We start from the raw sequence: 18,392 nt of genomic DNA, 5'->3' as shown, positions 1-18,392 counted from the left end.
TCTATTTTTTATTGTTTTGATATTGTTTATATTTGATATTTTTCTTCTGGGATGGTTTGGATGGGTGAGACTATAATGTGTTATAAATGTACTTTGCAAACTAATACTTGCATTATCAATGTAATTAATTACCTTAAAGTTTTACCCTACTTCGGAATTGGGTGTAAGTTGTTCTCAATAGCAAACAAAAACTAAAAAAACCATTTATTTCAATTTATTAATGTATTCCAGGGAAGGAAAAATCCTCTTTAGGTAAAAGAGGTTAGATGCTTTCCATCCTTGGCAGCATATAAAAATCATGGTTAGCTTATTAAAAATGTCCTGGTTCTCCCCTAGACCCGTGGTCGGCAAACTGCAGCTCGTGAGCCACATGCGGCTCTTTGGCCCCTTGAGTGTGGCTCTTCCTAAGCCTCAGGAGTACCCTAATTAAGTTAACAACAAGGTACCTACCTGTATAGTTTAAGTTTAAAAAATTTGGCTCTCAAAAGAAATGTCAGTCGTTGTACTGTTGATATTTGGCTCTGTTGACTAATGAGTTTGCCGACTACTGCCCTAGACCAGTGGTCAGCAAACTGCGGCTCGCGAGCCACATGCGGCTCTTTGGTCCCTTGAGTGTGGCTCTTCCACAAAATACCGACTTCTGCTCATGGGCCACGAAGTTTCAATTTCACTGCACATGTGCACCCGCATGTGGTATTTTGTGGAAGAGCCACACTCAAGGGGCCATAGGGCCATATGTGGCTCGCGAGCCGCAGTTTGCTGACCGCTGACCACTGCCCCAGACCAATGGTTTGTCTCTGGGGATTGGGCCCAAATATTAATCAGGTGTTTCTTATGTGCACATGTGGTGGGGAACCACTGGCTAAGGCAAACAGAAGATTCTCAAAATTTTAATGGGTATAGATTGTGAAGCAATGTGTTCAGGTAGTTTATGAGGGTGTATTAGTATTCACATAAACTTAGTGAATGGTTTTGTTTGGGGTGGATTTGTGTGTTGAGGGGGTTAACCTCTTCTCTTATATTCATCATCCCATTCCCTCTTGACAAATGAGAAAACTTAGGTTCAGAAATAAAAAGTAGACACCTAACTTCCTAAGCTTTATTTTGTTAACCAAAAAGTAAAAGAGAAAATAAGAATTGGAACAAATGTTGGTACTTGAGGTAACAGCTTCATTTATCTTAAGGTCTCATATATATGGGAAAAGTCTGTTTTCTGATGTTGTTGGATAAATTAGGTGATATTGTATTCTAAGTTCCAAAAGTTAAATATGTCTATCTTGACTTTTGCATTTCAAGAAAGAGTAAAAATTCTTTTTCAAATTTCTGGATGTTAGTCCATAACTTTCATTATCCAGTAAGGACTTTAAGATTTGGCAGAGAAAAATGGTGACATGAGGATATGGTCATGATTTCTATTACTCTCTTCAGTGGATATTCAATGATATAGCAGTTTCAGTGGCCGGAAGAAAGTTAACCTAGGGTGGTGGTTTTAAATGTCTGATCTCTTTCACTTTCTCCCTCATTCCCCAGGAAGTTGGCTGGAATGTGATGACCTAAAAGGCCCGTGTTGTAAAAGGTATAAGAAATTTGAAGTTCCTGCTTCAGAGATACATATTGTTATTTGGGAAAGAAAAACAGCCCAAATGACAGATAAAGCATCTGCCTGTCTTTCACTTAAAAAGACTAATGATCAACATGCTTTCAGTGATGAGAAACAGCCACCTCCAGCATTGCGTTTTATGGGTGATGCTTCCTCAGCTGAAATACCTTCAGGAACGTACCCCCCAAATACATCAGTTACTACTAATACTCTTTCCCAGGATAAAGCTGTAGTTCATCAGCCTCATTTACTTTCAGTTCCAAAAGGTTTGATTGGCAATGATATTATACCTTTGACACTTGAAAAAGTACAGGTTAACTCTGAAGGTTTCCTATTAGAAAATATACCTGTGGCAGAAAATGGAGTGGTCATCAAAACAAATACTTTGCAACAGCAAGAGTCACTAATGGCTTCTTTAGTATCAGCTCCATGTAAGGAAAAGTTTACCCAAGACCAATTTGTAGACTTAAGCTTTCCTTCTCCGATTGTAAGTACAAATGTGCAATCAGTACAGCCAAATTCAGAAAATACTGTAATTACTAACTCTGTGACTAATATTCATGCTACTGGTCCTATACAGGGAGTAAAGTCAGTAGAAATTGAAGGTAAAGTTGCCCTAGAGAAGGATGTTCCGTTCAACCATTTTCTTTCACCAAAAACCGAGAAATTAAAAATAGAACAACACATTACACCTCAGGTATCTAATTTGGAGAGAAAATTTTCTCAAACCATAGCTGAGTCATCACAGAACCCATCTCTGAAAGAAAATCTGAAGAAACCATTTATGGGAAGTTGGGTTAAAGGCTTATTAAGCAAGGGTGCTTCTTTTTTGCCACCTTGTGTTTCAGCTCATAATATTAACGCTATTACTGACTTGCAGCATTCGGTTAAGGGGGCACGTAATTTTGGTGGCTATAAAACTAAAGGGGTGAAGCAGAAGGCTCACCGGGCACCCAAGAAACCTCGTAGGTGTGCAAGTAAGCCTTGTCCAGCCAGTAACCTTCCACCAAGTCTTCCATCATCAGGTAGCATGGCTCCTCCACATGCTGATGTTAATGCTGACCTGGAAGTTTTGAAGAAACATGAAAATGCCTCATATGGGGTTCACCTCAACCACAGATCTGGTGGAAACGAAAATGGTGTTTCTTTAGCAAACCATGAAGACTCCGTTGAGGGTCAGATTCATAAACTTCGTCTAAAACTTCTTAAAAAACTTAAGGCAAAAAAGAAGAAATTAGCTGCTCTTATGTCTTCCCCCCAACATGGAAAACTTCCAAGTGAAAATTTAGAGCACGTTTCTCATTGTGGGTCTCCAAATGATGGCCAGTCAATAGAAGATGTGTTAAAAGAACTGCAATATCAAATTGATATTGCTGATAATAAATCTGGAAGAACCACTGTTGCTAGTGTTTCTCCATATAGTGGTCAAACTCATGAAGAAATTTTAGCAGAATTATTGTCTCCTACAACTGTTTGTTCAGAACTCTCAGAAAATAGGGAGGCTGACTTTAGATATTTAGAAATGGGAGATAACCATATCCCAGCACCAGTACCTAGTGAATTAAATGGTATTCCCCCAAACACACTCTTGAGACAGGACCATAATTACTGCAGCCCTGCCAAGAAAAATCTGTGCCAAGTTCAGCCAGACCCACTAACAAATAATGAGTGTGATAGAACATTGAACTTGGAAAGTTCCCTGAAGACTGATGTTTTTGATGAGTTTTTTTCCACTTCAGCATTAAATTCTTTAGCAAATGACACATTAGACTTGCCTTTTTTTGATGACTATCTGTTTGAGAGTTGTTGAATGTTTATTAACTCTTTAATATTTATTATTGTCTTGGAAAAATGTACTATGTTCTTGAGTAGTGTTTATACACTGGCCTTGTCATGAACAAAATGTAAGCAGCTGAAGGTTTTACCTTCAGTTCTGCCCATAAAGCTTGTAATTTGTTTTACAAATTAAAAGGACCAGGAATCTGTTCTCCTTGTCAATTTCATTTTGTATTTTTAAGACAGTGAGGATTTCAAAATGCTACAAATGAAAAGTGTCTAGTTTCTGGCAATTAGTATAGTTTGGGTACATTAAGTTTCTACATTTCTCAGGAAAAACTAGTTTATATAAACTTAAGTCACTGTGTGTATATATATATATATATATATATATATATATATATATATATACATACAGTGTGTGTGACTATTTTGCTAATGGTTCTGTGGTCTTGTATAAGAGTGGAATGTAAACTTCCCCCATACAACTAGTCTCCTTACAAAGGGTGGCAGGAAACCTGTTCCTAGAAATTTAAGTAATGGTAGTAATCAATAAATGACCTATAATAGGAAAAAGTAATCTATTTTTGCATTGATGGGCAAAGAGTTTACATTATCCTAAGAGTTTACTTCTTTCTCTCCAAGAAATTTATTTCTGTAACCAAGTAGGGCACCATCCACCAATTCTGTTTTGGAGAAAATAACTAGTGCTTACAAAGCTTGCGATGTATCAGGTTCTGTTATTTATGAAACAATTCATTTAAACCTTGACATTCCTATGAGCAAGATACATATATCACATTTAACAGATAAGGAGACAGCACAGAAAGTTGTAGAGCTAAGACTGGGAAGTGTGGTTACTACAGCAGTTGAAAGTGCTAACCTTGCCAATGTAGTTCCCCCTTTCGAACCTCCTTGAAAGTTGTGATGCCCAGCAGCACTGCTGCTGCAGTGACTTGGTAGCAGTAGTTACTAAGGTTTAAGGATGGCAATCATGGAGTAAAATACTTTACCAGGGACCCAATATTTTATAATTGATTTGTCAAATTTACTCCCAAACCTCCCTCTCCTTTTATTTTTTAAACTAGTGGCCTGGTGCATGAAACTCGTGCGGGGGGGGGGGGGGGGTTAAGGGGGGCGGGTTGTCCCTCAGCCCGGCCTGCACCCTCTCCAATCTGGGAACCATGAGTGATTGGGCTATATCTGGGTTCTCTCCAAGCCCATTGTCTGATGTGTATGCCATTCTATGGTGTTTATTTATACAAGCCTTGTAAACACATTTTAGTATCTGAAATGACTAGTTGTCATCTTTTTTTCAAGGTTTTCCTGTCATAGGTCATTTATTGATTTCAAGGACATCCCTCTCACAACCCAGGACCGCTGGCTCCTAACTTGGGAGTGCCAGTGGGTCTTTCTTTTCTTAATTTTTTTTAAAGGGCAAAAGTCTATGATTTTTTAAAAATATATTTTACTGGTTTTTTACAGAGAGAAAGGGAAAGGGATAGTTAGAAACATCGATGAGAGAGAAACATCAATTCAGCTGCCTCCTGCCCACTGCCTACCGAGGATGTGCCCACAACCAAGGCACATGCCCTTGCCCGGAATCGAACCTGGGACCCTTCAGTCTGCAGGCTGACGCTCTATCCACTGAGCCAAACTAGTCAGGGCCAAAGTCTATGATTTTTAATTAAACCTGAAAAACTGTCAGGGACAGGAATGACAGGACCCATCTTAGGTGAATGGGATCCTGGGGGTGGGGAGTGGGGAACATTGTTGACACAGTTGTCAGAATTCAAATGGGGTCTGTGGATTGAACCTTAATACCATTTGAATGGAGATTTCTTCACGTGGTTGGGTAGAGAATTGTTATGTAGGAGTGTCTGCTTTTGGCAAATACACGGGTGTATCCGGGCATCCTGTCATGTGTAGAGCATGCTCTCAAACAGTTCAGAAAAAGACTGGAGGAAATGGGCATATGTGTGTATAAATGCACACACACAGTCTAACCTTACTATTTTCGACTCCACCTTTGTGCACCTGCCTACTTGCTAAGTTCTGTAACTCCAGAATCAAGGCTTGCAGAGCTTCCTCAGCCATTGGGCCATGGCCAGGGTGCGGGAACCCTACAGACAGACCCGCAGGCACAGTTCCAGCTGAGGACAACAGGTGCCACTGTTTTCTTGTTTCCGCTCCAGTATGTGAACTGGGGTCTGTTTCGCGACGGGTTCCGTTGGGGCTTTGGCATTTCTGTGCTTCCTGGTCGTGTAAGGCTGTGTGGGATGGCCAAGCTGGTTCTCCAGTGGCTGCCGGTTCCCTGAGCCCAAGAAGACTGCAATAAAATATGGAGAAAAGATTGCATCGTAAGCAAGTTCAGGCTGCCCCATTTCAACCTTAAGGAATCAACAGCACCCATCACATACGGTGTCATTTCAACAGAAACACAAAGAGCGCTGCCCCAAGCACGCACGGTGCTGGCTCACGGGCCCACAGACCAGCAGCGATGGCCACTTGAGGGTGACGTTGTGAAGTCCTGATTCTGAGGTAACTCCCAGGGTGAGTCCAACTGCCACGGCCACGTCCTGGCCCACATCCGGGCCGATGCCCCATAGTGAAGCCTGTGGTTGGGCACTGACAGGCAGCTTGAGGAACTGACATAGCCATGTCAGTACTGCCGCAGTTTATGCACATTTAAACCATCCAAGTTGTTCTGGAAAGAAGGGCTTTTTCTCCCACTCTGGACGGCCACGCTCTCCCGGCGGCGCCCGAGGACCTGGGGCCTACCTGGCACCCCAGCCTTGCTGACCCTGTGGGCCAGTGTCCTAACAGCTGCGGCCCGCTGCGCTGCCCGCCGGCGCTGTCCAACACGGTCTGTCCATCTGCATGGCCCACGAGGCTGTCCGGCCACACGCGCTTGGGCTGCTCCCGCCCAGACTCTGCTTTCCTGTGCCTGGCGGTGGGCCCAGTGCACATGCGTGGAGCTCCCACCCAGTCTCCGCTTTCCCGTGTCTGGCGGTGGGTCCAGTGCACATGCGCGGAGCTCCCACACAGACTCCGCTTTCCCACACCTGTCGGTGGGTCCAGTGTGCCTGCACAGAGCTCCCGCCAGGACCAGTCATCTGTCTGTTCGTGACGGTCCTAGTCTGTTATTAGTATAGATTACAAAAGTAATGTATGTTTATTGGAAGGGAAAATATAGAAATACCAACACTTTGGATCATCCATCTTCATACTTGGTAATAACTACAAACATTTTCATATTTTTATGCATATGGACTGTAAGAAATAAAAGTGGGATTCTATTTGATCTATTTTTACTTAATGTTTAGTGAGCCTTTTTTCCATCTTACAGTTTTTGACAATTTTTGGATAGCCATGTAATATTACGATTTTATTTTTTTGTATTTGTTTTCTTTTTTCACCAATTTTTAGATGTTGAGGTCATTTGTAATGTTTTATTATTCTTAGTTGCACTACAGGGATTATTCCTGTTGATAAATTTTTGCACAGATGCAGGTCTTATTTCCTGGGAGTGGAATTGCTGGATCAAAGGATATGTACTTTTAAAAATTATTAATAATTGCAAATTGACTTTAAAACTTTTTAAAACTTAAGCTACTGAAGGTTTTACCTTTGGTTCTCCTTGAGAGTTGTTGAATGCTTGTTAACTCTTATTAGTTTAATATTTATATTTCTCTTAGAAAAAGTTACTATGTTTTAAATAGTGTTTATTGTGTCGGACGGGCACAGCCAAGGATTCAGTGAGCCTGATGGGGGGTGGAGGAGGGCGGCGAAGGATTAAAGAAAAGACAAAGAGAAAATAGCTGGGCTCGGTGAGTCTCCTGTGCCTGGCTGAGGCCACAGAGAAGGATCCAGACAGTAAGCTGAGGCTTTATTTTATAGTCAGAGTAAAACAAGGTAGTGGTCACCATAGTTACAATGTTCTTGTGAGTTTCACTTGTTTTGGCAGCACTTGCTGCATCTCCCACAACCCATTAGCTACCCAGGAAGGATCTGGGAGGTGGCCATAAGGTCAAGCTTAATTGTGCTAAGAGGGCTCTTCCCTCTAAGCTGGGACGTGTTTGTGGCTCTGCCACAGGTCAATCTGAGGCTTAACTCTATAGCCACTCCTACAGTTTATAATACACTAGCCTTGTCAAGAACAAAATGTTCCTGAACTCTCACCAACATGAGGTAGTAGCATTGATGGAGGAAAACTCTTAGCTGTGTTTGTTTACACTTGCATGATTACTAGCAAGATTGGATATTTTATATAACTTTATTGGCCAATTGAGATTTTCTGAGGAACTGCCTATCCATCCTTTACTTGTTATTGTTCATTCAAGGATTTTTAGATTTCTGCTTAGTGCTAATGCACTGTTCTAACCTTAGAGATAAGGTAGTAAAAAAAAAAAAAAAAAAAAAGTAAGTTAAAAAAAAAAATTGCCCTTTAGGAGTTACACCTTTTTAAAAAAAATTTTTTTAATATATATCTTATTGATTTTTTACAGAGAGGAAGGGAGAAAGAGAGAGAGAGAGTTAGAAATATCAATGAGAGAGAAACATTGATCAGCTGCCTCCTGCACACCTCCCACTGGGGATGTGCCTGCAACCAAGGTACATGCCCTTGACTACAATCGAACCTGGGAGCTTTCAGTCCGCAGGCCAATGCACTATCCACTGACCCAAACCAGTTAGGGCAGGAGTTTTACCTTCTAAACAAGGAGATACTTTTATAATATTAGGTGGTAATAGGAGATGCGAACAGTCAGTTCTTGTTTTTTGTGGTAGTTCTGTTAAATCACCGTTAAGGCTGAACCATTGCTCCTAGGGGAAATAGAAGGTTTTTGTGAGCCTCTAGTCAACATTTTTGTCAACTTATCAACAAATAAGCTTGTTGTGAGTTTCTGTTTAAAGAGACCTTATGGAATACAGTGGTTCCTTCCCAACCTACAGATAGTACCAACCTCTATATGGACCTTTTTCCTATACATACAACCTATGATAAAGTTTATGGCTTCTCTAGCACTTCTGAATTGCAGCATCACTGCTTTTGCTCTTTGGGGTCATTTACACTAATAAAGACAAAGATGCTAATTGACCATACCTTGGCTATGCCCAAGCTACACCCACCGGCCACTCAGAGTGACTATATGCAAATTAACCCAACCAAGATGGCGGCCGGCAGCCACGGAGCTGGAGCAAGCAGGAGGTTTGGTTGCCTTGGCAATGGAGGAAGCTCCCTGGCAGGCTGTGTCCTCTGCAAAAGGCAACAAAGTTTCATTTATAGAAGCTAAATAAATCCCAAATACCTGCTTCTAGACAGCCTCCACTGGGAACTTGGGTGGCTGGGGGCTGTGGCCAGCCTGCAAAGAGCCATCAGCCCCTCACCCAGGATGGCTACACCCTCATAGGGTGAGGGTCCCTGCTGGGGGGCTTGGCCAGCCTGCAAACAGCCATCAGCCCCTTACCCAGGCTGGCCAGGCACCCCATCAGAGACCCCTACCCTAAAGGGGCTGTGGCCAGCCTACAAACAGCCAACAGCCCCTCACCCAGGATGGTCACACCCTCATGGGGTGAGGGTCCCTGCTGAGGGGCTTGGCCAGCCTGAAAATGGCCCTCAGCCCCTCACCCAGACTGGCCAGGCACCCCAGTGGGGACCCCTACCCTGAAGGGGCTTGGCCAGCCTGCAAACAGCCATCAGCCCCCCACCCAGGCTGGCCCCACCCTCATGGTGTGAGGATCCCCTCTGGGGGGTGTGGCCAGCCTGAAAACAGCCCTCAGCCCCTCACCCAGGCTGGCCAGGCACCCCAGCAGGACACCCACCCTGATCCGGAACACCCTTCAGGGCAAACCAGCCAGCCCCCACCCATGCACCAGGCCCAGCCGTGGGCAAACTACGGCCCACGGGCCGGATCCGGCCCGTTTGAAATGAATAAAACTAAAAAAAAAAAAAAGACCGTACCCTTTTATGTAATGATGTTTACTTTGAATTTATATTAGTTCACACAAACACTCCATCCATGCTTTTGTTCCGGCCCTCCGGTCCAGTTTAAGAACCCATTGTGGCCCTCCAGTCAAAAAGTTTGCCCACCCCTGACCAGGCCTCTATCCTATATAATAAAAAGGTAATATGCAAATTGACCCTAACAGCAAAACGACTGGGAATGACTGGTCACTATGACACACACTGACCATCAGAGGCCAGACGCTCAATGCAGAAGCTGCCCCCGGTGGTCAGTGCACTCCCACAGGGGGAGTTCTGCTCAGCCACAAGCCAGGCTGATGGCTGCCAGTATAGTGGTGGTGGTGGGAGCCTCTCCAGCCTCAGCAGTGCTAAGGATGTCTGACTGCAACTTAGGCCTGCTCCCTGCTGGCAAGTGGACATCCCCCAAGGGCTCCCAGGCTGCCAGAGGGATGTCTGACTGCCAGTTTAGGCCCAATCCTCCGGGGAGCGGGCCTAAGCCAGCAGGTGGTCATCCCTTAAGGGGTCCCAGACTATGAGAGGACATATGCTCGGCTGAGGGCCCCCCCCCCCAAGTGCACAAATTTTTGTGCACTAGGCCTCTAGTCTTTACTAATAAAAAGGTAATATGCTAATTAGGCCAGGTTGACTGGACGTCTTCTGGATGCCTGACTTCCGGACAGTTAGGGGCAACCAGGCCGGCAGGGGGGTAGTTAGGAGGCGACCAGGCCAGCAGGGGGCCAGTTAGGGGGTGATCAGGCTGGCAAGCAGAGGCAGTTAGGGGCAATCGGGCAGGCTGGCAAGTGGTTAGGTTGATCAGGCAGGCAGGCAGGTGAGCAGTTAGGAGCCAGAGGTCCCAGATTGCGAGAGGGGTCCTTGATTGGAGAGGGTGCAGGCTGGGCTGAGGGACACGCCCCCCCCCCCCCCCGCATGAATTTCGTGCACCGGGCCTCTAGTATTAAATAAAAGTTTCCTCTAACATAAACACTGCAATACCAAGACAGTTGATCTGATAACTGAGATGACTACTAAGTGACTGATGGATGGGGCATAGAAACACTGGACAAAGGGAGGATTGATGTTCTGATCAGGATGGAGTGGGATGGTGCAAGATTTCATCAAGCTACTCAGAACAGCATGCAATTTAAAAAGTATAAACTTTAATTCTGGAAATTTATAATTTTGGACCATAGGTAACCACAGAAAGTGAAACCACAGATAAGGTAAGATTGTGGGTGAGGGGGTGAGATTAATGTATATGTTGTTCATTAACATTGACACAAACCTAGTAGCACTGTACCTGGTGTGAACAAAGCTTGTCTAACTTTTTTCTGCATTTTCTCTATCAGGCACGTCACACCTCGCACTTAGAAACACTGGACAGCACTTTAGCACTACACTTGAGAGTCATTTTAAACAGTGGAATCACCAACAAAACACAAAAAAGTGAAAAATGTGACAAAATATACTGTAAACAGAAAAGTATAAGAACTTGTTAGGTCAACATGCCGACCCTCACGGTGGGAACTTCCTCAGCTGAATACCGTGATGACCCCCATGGTGGGAATTTCCTCAGCTCATGCCCCCCCCCGCCCCTCATTAAACACCTGTATAAAAAGGAGCCCCCCCTCCCCTGTTGGCGTGAATTCACTGGCCCTGCCTTTGGGGCTCATGGATTTCGCCTGGGGATGCAGATTAAACCTTTCCTTTTCTTTCTTCTCTGGCTGACTCAATTCTTTGTTTTCCTGCTTCACTAACTTTACATTTGGTGCCGAAACCTGGGTGGTGCGAGCACCCCATTTGGCCGTCCCTCCACAGCTCGGGATGCCCTCCTCTTCCTCCTCGTGGCTCAGGACCCCTAAGGACCGCATTTCCTAGGCTTAGCAGCTCTCTTGGCAGCTTTCCCAGTTTGGCAACATTAGTGGTAAGTCCTGCCCTGTCGATTCCTGAGGTCGCCCTCCGGCGTCTGTCTGTAAAACGCAGCCACATCAGAGATTGCCCTGTTCTCCGGACCCTTCCAGGAAGGGCTCCTCTGGATCCCAGAAGATAGCGGAGATGTCCCTATCCTCCCCGGTTCCTCCATCCGTCCGTAGCCCTAGCCAAACCTCTGGGACGCTGGCCCTTTGGCCCCGGCTACTGGCCTCAGGTATCGAGCATGGGGAATCGAAATTCCAAATCTGATCTGAGCACACCTCTAGGGTGCCTGCCCGCCAACCTGGCTAAACACTAGGCCTGCCCCGGACTTGCGTCCTAAATGCCTCATTTATTTCTGTAACGTAGCATGGCCTCAGTATGAAAATGGAAACTTTGACTTTACCATCCATACCGATCTCAGTAATTTCTGCCGACGAACCAGGAAATATGCCCAAGTCTCTCTCTCTCTCTCTGTCTGCATCCCTGTCCCTTCCCCCAAAGTCCCTCCTGCCTTGCCATCCCCACCCTCTCCTCCTCCCTCCACTCCCCCCCTCTGGCAACACCTTCTCCTGTACCTGCTGACCTCCCCCCTCTTCCTCCCACTGCCAGGGACCACTGCAAGCTCAACTCATCAGGCGACCCCACCACATCCCCCACCCTCGCAGCCATTGCAGGAGCCAGAAACTCAAGTTGCCGGGCGACCCCCCCACCCCCGCCTGCTTCCCCAGTCAGTAAACACACGCATTCGCAGGCCCGCCCCCTCCCCCCCCACACCCAGAGGTTGCGGCATCTGAGGGTGATTGAAAAGTGGCTGGGGTCCTTCTCCGCCAACCTCACCGCATTCGTCAAGAAATTCTGATACCTCTCCTGGGCCTGCCCAGGATCATTCATCTCCACCTCTCCTGCTCCCGCCCCCGCCCCCCTTGCAACCCTGCCATAGAAACCTGTGCCCTGTTATGCCCAGATTTCAAGATTCCCAAGAGCCCACCAGGGAGCCAGCGAGTCCGATGCAAAAGCAAAGAGTCCTTTATTTCGAACTAGTTCGGCTCCCCGACCACACTCACCGATGCAACGGTAAGCCCAGTGGCAGAGAGCGAAGCCTGATGGGACAAGGAGTTTTATAGGGGGGTGGAGTAAGGGCGGGAGAGGGGACTGTGGGCCCCGCCGATTGGCCAGGCGTGAGTCGGTGTCTCATTATACAGGATGTGGTCATAGTGATGGCGTGTACTTCCCTTGATTATCATTGGTTAGTCCAGAGAAATCCTGGGTGTGGCTAGCAGAGGCTTCTTGCTGAGAAGCTTTGCTGAGCACATGGCTCTGCCCAAAAATGGAGGACCCAGGGTAAGATGGAGGGCGTAGTCCTCGCCCTTTCAGCATGCTCCTGCTGGAAGCGCTGAGCTGCGAGGACGCAGCGTTTGGGGCCGGGGAGAGCCAGGAGCCGGGAGGAGGTGGGCACGGGCTCCCGGCACCTCTCGGCCTTTGACTCCAGTGGGTCGCCCTGAAGAAGCGGAGCCCACTCCAGGGTTTTCAGCCGCTCAAGCAAGCAGTTCCCTTACTGCGCGGGGTAGTCAGGGTGGTCAGAGGAACCGGACTGACAGGTCTCTGCGCTTGGTGTGAGCCATCCTCTGCACCCTCACGCTCCTCAGGTTCTGTCTCTGGCCTTGATGGCCCGCCTGACCCCCGGACTGAATGTCCGCCGCCTCCCAAGTCCACCGACCCGGCCCAAACGGGCGTTATTCCTGGCTCTCTCTCCGCCCCTGCCTTTATTCCTGCATCGGAGAGCGAGCCTCATTCAACCTCTCGCCGGTCCAGGCTCCGCCTCCTTGCGGGGCCTTACCAAGGGCACCCCCGTCTTCCCGGGACCAGCTCCTCGGGGCGGCATCCGCGCCACCGCAGCCAGGTCAGGCGCTCTAGGCTGCCGCGCCCGTCAAAACGCCTCCTCGGCTCACTGCTGCAGGCCCCGGTGACCACTCTGGCCGTCGGTGGCCTCGCGACGCCACCCCCTCCAGTGGCTTCTCTGAGGCCGACCCCCCTCCTCGGCCCGGACTCCCGCTGGGGACGCAGCCCTTTCATGCCCCACACTGTACCCTCTAAGAATTCTAAGTGCTCGCCTTCCCCTGTGTGCTCCGCCAAATCTCTGCCCCCATGACTGCCAGCAATTGAATTCATAGGTGGCCAGCCAGTTCCCTTTGTGAGAGGTTGCAGCTGAGAAGGATATTATCTGAGTAGCCATTCTCTCTCACTTTCTGATCTTCCTCAAATTGAAAAAATGCCTCGGCTCTTTCTCTTCAGACCCTCTTAACCAGAAGCCACCTTCTCCCTTATCCCTGAGGGCCCAAATCCTGAGAACGTGAGCTCCAAAACAGCCTTTCCCAACTAACACTCATTCTCAGGCCACCCAAAGACTGCCTTCCTCAACAGCCTCTTACATTTCTGCATCCATTCTAACCCTGAGGAGGCAGCAGAAACTGAGGGCATAGTCCGAGTCCACACCCCATCCTCTCCTTCCAGCTCCTAGCCACCCACTTCATTTCGCAGTTGGCCCCAGATATTTGGAAAAAAGTTTAAAAAGGCTGAGAATGGCCCTCAGATCCTGGTCCAAGATCTAGTGAACATGGCCTTTAAAGTTTTAATGCCTGTGAGGAGCAGGCAGAGTCATATCGAGAGGCCTGCCTTTGACAGAAGGTAGACCTGCAAACTCAAGTCCTGGTTGTGGCTCTGCGGCCGACGGCAGCTGCCCATGACCCCAAGGGGGCTGTGCATGGTGGGGGTGCAAGGACAAACACCACCCAGAGAATGCTTCAAATGTGGAAATGAAGGCCTCTGGGCAAAGCAGTGCCCGCAGCCCCGGGCTCCAACCAAGCCCTGCCCGGTGTGCGGTCAAAGCGGTCACTGGAAAAGTGACTGCCCCTGGAAAAGTGGCGGGCCCTCTGTGCCCCTGCATGGAGGGGCTGTCCTTCCAGGTCATGACCCGCTCCTGGCCATGCTGGGACTGGATGAAGACTGAAGGAGCCTGGACTTGATGACCCCCATCACCCTCGCTGAGCCCAGGGTCACGCTGAAGGTAGTGGGTATGCGGGTCTCCTTCCTGGTTGACACGGGGGCTACCTTCTTTGTCCTGCCCTCCTTTTCAGGGCCCCTTTTTCCTTCCACATTCTCAGTCATGGGTATTGACAGCAAATTCATCTGCCTGCTGACCACCAGACACCTTCCCTGTCTCCTTGATGATAGCCCTATAACCCACTTGTTCTTAGTCATGCCTTCATGCCCCGTGCCCCTTTTAGAACGAGATATTCTCACCAAACTAGAGGCCACTCTGCAGCTCACTCAGAGCCCTTCAGCCTCCTTGCTCCTTCTGCTTCTGGCCCCCTCCACGAGGACGCCAATCCCCCACTACCATGCATCCCCTTATGGGGCCCAGTTGTCCCAGACCACAGTCACCTATCTCAGTTTCACTCTCTCACCCCACAGGGCTGCGCCATTCCTTGGACTGTGGATGCCTTATCTCCTTATCACCTCTGTGACTGTCCCCTCCTCTGAACAAGAAATGTTCTCCTTCCTCAGGCTCACTAGGTACTCTCACCTCTGGGTTCACAATTGTAGTCTTCTTGCAAAGCTCTTCAATGACGTGACATGGTGAAGGGACCCCCTCACTGAGCCCAGTAGATCCCACGGCCAACTTTAATGGGCATTAAAGGGCATCCCCTTTAATTCCCTTAAAACTGCTCTGACCTCAGTGCCTTCTTGCCCCTCTGCCCTCCCCCACTCCACCCTTCTTAAAGGAAACTTCCTTGACTGCACAGGTTTACTCAACAGTCCGGCTATTATCAGAAACTGAGATCATTATCTCTAGGAAAAAATGTGGCAGCTTTAAAATCCAAGTGGCTAGAGGCTTGGGAACAGGGGAGCCTGCTCCCTCTCTCCCTCTGCCCCTCCCCGCCCCCTGCCTTTTCTCCAGTCTCATATCCAGGTCCCTGGATTCCATTGCTCCTTTCCTTCCCTTTCTCTTTTCCCTTGGATAACAGCGCATTCTAACATTCCCTCCCACTTTCACTGCAATACCTACCTCTCTCAGGCTCACCAAATGCCTCCCACCATCCCCGAAGAGGACTCAGCGACACCATCCAGAACCTGATGACCTATCATTCCTCACAGGCTCTTACCTGGCAAGGGACCCTCCAATTTTTACTCTGGAAGAAGCTCATGTTTTTAATATTTTAGGTGAAATGGACATGGAATGATAAGGAAGTCATCAATTCTACTGTCTGGGATGGGAAATCCTCTAGTGTCACTCTGTATTTACGAACCCTGGAACTACTCCTTTGCCCACCCTCATCAACACAACTTTCCATCTACTCTCTAACATCATTCCCTCATTCTCTACATCCTGCTGGATTTGTCTGTCACTGGCTCGAACCCTCATCATAGCCACTCAATTCCAACCTATTGGACCATCTAACTAAACTCTCTTTCTAGAAATGCGCATCTCTTGGCCAAACCTCCTGCTCATGGTCTTGACAAGAATCTGGGCTACACCAAGGAGCCCCACCTTCTTAAGCCCTTTTTAACTCCTATATGGGAGACCCTTCTTGCTCAACCACTGTCTTCCTACTGATCCTCCTCCCCTGGGTAAGTATCTCCCATGTCTGTCCTTACTTACTCAGGCAGCTGCTCTGAGGACACACAGACAGGTTTCTGCCCAAGCCAGAGCCAACCGACCAGGGCTTGCGAGGACCAGCCCTTCACCCTGGTGACGCGGTCCTCCTTAAGAATCTACATCCAAAAAAAAGCAACCATGTTTGTTACATTTGTTGCTTGGTGCTAAAAAAAAAAAAAAAAAAAAAAAAGAATCTACATCCAAAAGCCTTGGAGCCTAGGTGGACGAGACTGCGCACTGTAATCCTCACAACCCCCACTGCGGCCAAGCTGCTTGGCGACCCATCATGGCACCACCTCTCCAGACTCAAGAGGACCCCGGAGCAGCATGACGTCTATAAATATGAGGTGTTGGGCCCCACTAAGGTCCCCCTTAGTCGCCCTCCCCCTCCTCCTTCTCCTCCTGGCCCTGAGTAACCTACACCCACCCCCACCCACTTATCTGTGGAGGTTCAAGGTCCATAATGACTCCCGAAACTCCAGAGCCCACCCTGCCCCCACGGATATGCTACCAGACCACTAATCTGGTAACTGGGGGACAAGTCACTTGGAACTGTACCCAAAACCACAACGCAGCCAGTCTCACCAAGGCCAGCCTAGGTACCTTCTTTTGGTGCAATGGTACCTTAAGAAACTGCATAAACTCCTCTGATCCCGGGCCTTGCTTCATAGTCACAGTAGTTCCCCAGCTAACCTTGTATGGAGAGTTGGAGCTCGCCTGGCTGCTCCCTTCATCCCGCCCCCGGGCCCGCCATGTTAGGGGTGAGTATCACTGCCTCGGTAGGCCTCGCCAGGGGGGCCCTCGGGAACAGTCTGGTCTCTGCTCAGGATTTCATGACAAGCTCCAGTTAGCTCTGGAGTCTAATACCACCTTTTTAGCCTCCCTACAGAGGCAGGTAACATCAGTAGCCCAGGTAGCCCTACAGAACCAGCGTGCCTCAGACCTTCTGACTGCAGAAAAAGGAAGAACCTGCATATTCCTTCAGGAGGAATGCTGCTACTAAATCAATGAGTCCAGAGTAGTGGAGCAAAACGTGCAGAAGAACTACATGCAAGACACTCCCAGGACAACTCTCTTTTCAGCTGGTTCCAAAGCCCCTTAGCTACCTGGGTCCTACCCATGATAGGGCCCCTGATTCTCATCTGTGTTTTTTTTCTCCTAGCCCCCTGCCTCCTCAAGTTCATCTGCTCCTGGATCGTGGAGATGTCACGGGTGACTGTAAATCAGCTCCTGCTCCATCTCTACACTCGGCTACCCTCCGACCTGCCTCTGCCTGACCCTTTAAACCGCCCCCCTCATCGTCCCTGGTCAGCTGGAAGTAGTCAGAACAAACCGGCGCCCCCATCACCAAAAGGCTGGGATGTTAGGTCAACATGCTGACTCCCGCGGCAGGAACTTCCTCAGCTCATGCCTCCCGCCCCTCATTAAACACCTGTATAAAAAGGAGCCCCCGCTTCCCTGTTGGCACGAATTCACTGGCCCTGCCTTTGGGGCTCATAGATTTAGCCTGGGGACGCAGATTAAACCTTTCCTTTCCTTTCTTCTCTGGCTGACTCAACTCTCTTTGTTTTTCTGCACCACTAACTTTACAGAACTAAAACAAAGGCAGTGTTGGCTTGTTAGACCTCAGCTAGGAACATAAGTGTTGGGCAACTCAACATTTTTCTAAATTTTGGAAAGGCAAATTCACAAATATAAAATCTGCAAATAATGACATCACATGGCCTTATTGAGAAGAAAAGTGGATGGTGAATTGGGAGGACTATTTTAGACCCAGTGGACTTGGAAGGGTTCTTGGAGGTGGGGACTTTGAGCAGGGACTTCAATGAAGTTAAGGAGTTGCCTCTGTGACTGGGATGAAGAGAACAAAAGTCCTGAGGAATGAAAGTACTTAGCATGAATGAGGACAGGGAAGAGGCCAGTGTGGTTAAGCAGAGTGAGCAAGGGAAGAGTTAGAAAATGAGGTTAAAGAGGTTGATGGAAGCCAGATCTATGGCTCTGTGGGCCATATTGAGGCCCCTCTCTGCACATGAGAATAATGGGAAGCCACTGGTGGTTTCAGGCAAGCGAGTAACATGATCTAGTCTGAGTTTTAAAAGGATCACTGGAGTGTGAAACATGACTACAATTGGTCAGAGTAGATGCACTCTAGTCTCCTTAGAGTTGGGGTGGGGGGGGGGGCCTGAGAGGGATTGATAACTGTGGAGGTGTGAGAAAGTAGTTGGTTTACTCTCATCTGCATTTCAAAGAGCCAACAGGATGTGCTGATGGGTTGGATGTGGGGTAGAAAGAGCAATCAAAGATCATTCTCAGGTTTTGGGGGGATTTGTTTTTGGAGGGGGGTATCCAAAAATTTATTTTCCAACTGTCAGCATCAGCAGGTTTTCTCCATAGATCATACATTCACAAGGTATAACAGTGAGAAAGCATCCAGTGTGTCCTCTAACTATATCTACTTCACAGTGTAAACAGATACTAGTATT

General features: G+C 47.9%; 1 protein-coding gene across 6 annotated transcripts in view; it reads left to right on the top strand.

The window, feature by feature from the left end:
* USPL1 (ubiquitin specific peptidase like 1) overlaps positions 1 to 11,057 on the top strand; it is a 40,810-nt gene extending 29,753 nt beyond the window's left edge. For 3 of the 6 annotated variants that reach the window (XM_036298236.1, XM_036298235.1, XM_036298237.1), the window contains one exon: positions 1,531 to 3,587. In XM_036298236.1, coding sequence (XP_036154129.1) covers positions 1,531 to 3,410 — 1,880 coding nt within the window. In that variant the 3' untranslated portion in view covers positions 3,411 to 3,587. Of the gene's footprint in view, positions 1 to 1,530; positions 3,588 to 10,531; positions 10,562 to 10,687 lie in introns of those variants that run through there. The other 3 variants (XR_004965895.1, XM_036298240.1, XM_036298239.1) reach the window with 2 other exon arrangements.
* Positions 11,058 to 18,392: the final 7,335 nt, after the last annotated feature.

The sequence above is a fragment of the Myotis myotis genome, unplaced genomic scaffold (assembly GCF_014108235.1).
Source record: "Myotis myotis isolate mMyoMyo1 unplaced genomic scaffold, mMyoMyo1.p scaffold_m19_p_3, whole genome shotgun sequence".
Lineage (NCBI taxonomy): Eukaryota > Metazoa > Chordata > Mammalia > Chiroptera > Vespertilionidae > Myotis > Myotis myotis.
The sequence above is the reverse complement of the archived record's forward strand: the minus strand, read 5'-3'. Positions and strand labels throughout refer to the sequence as shown.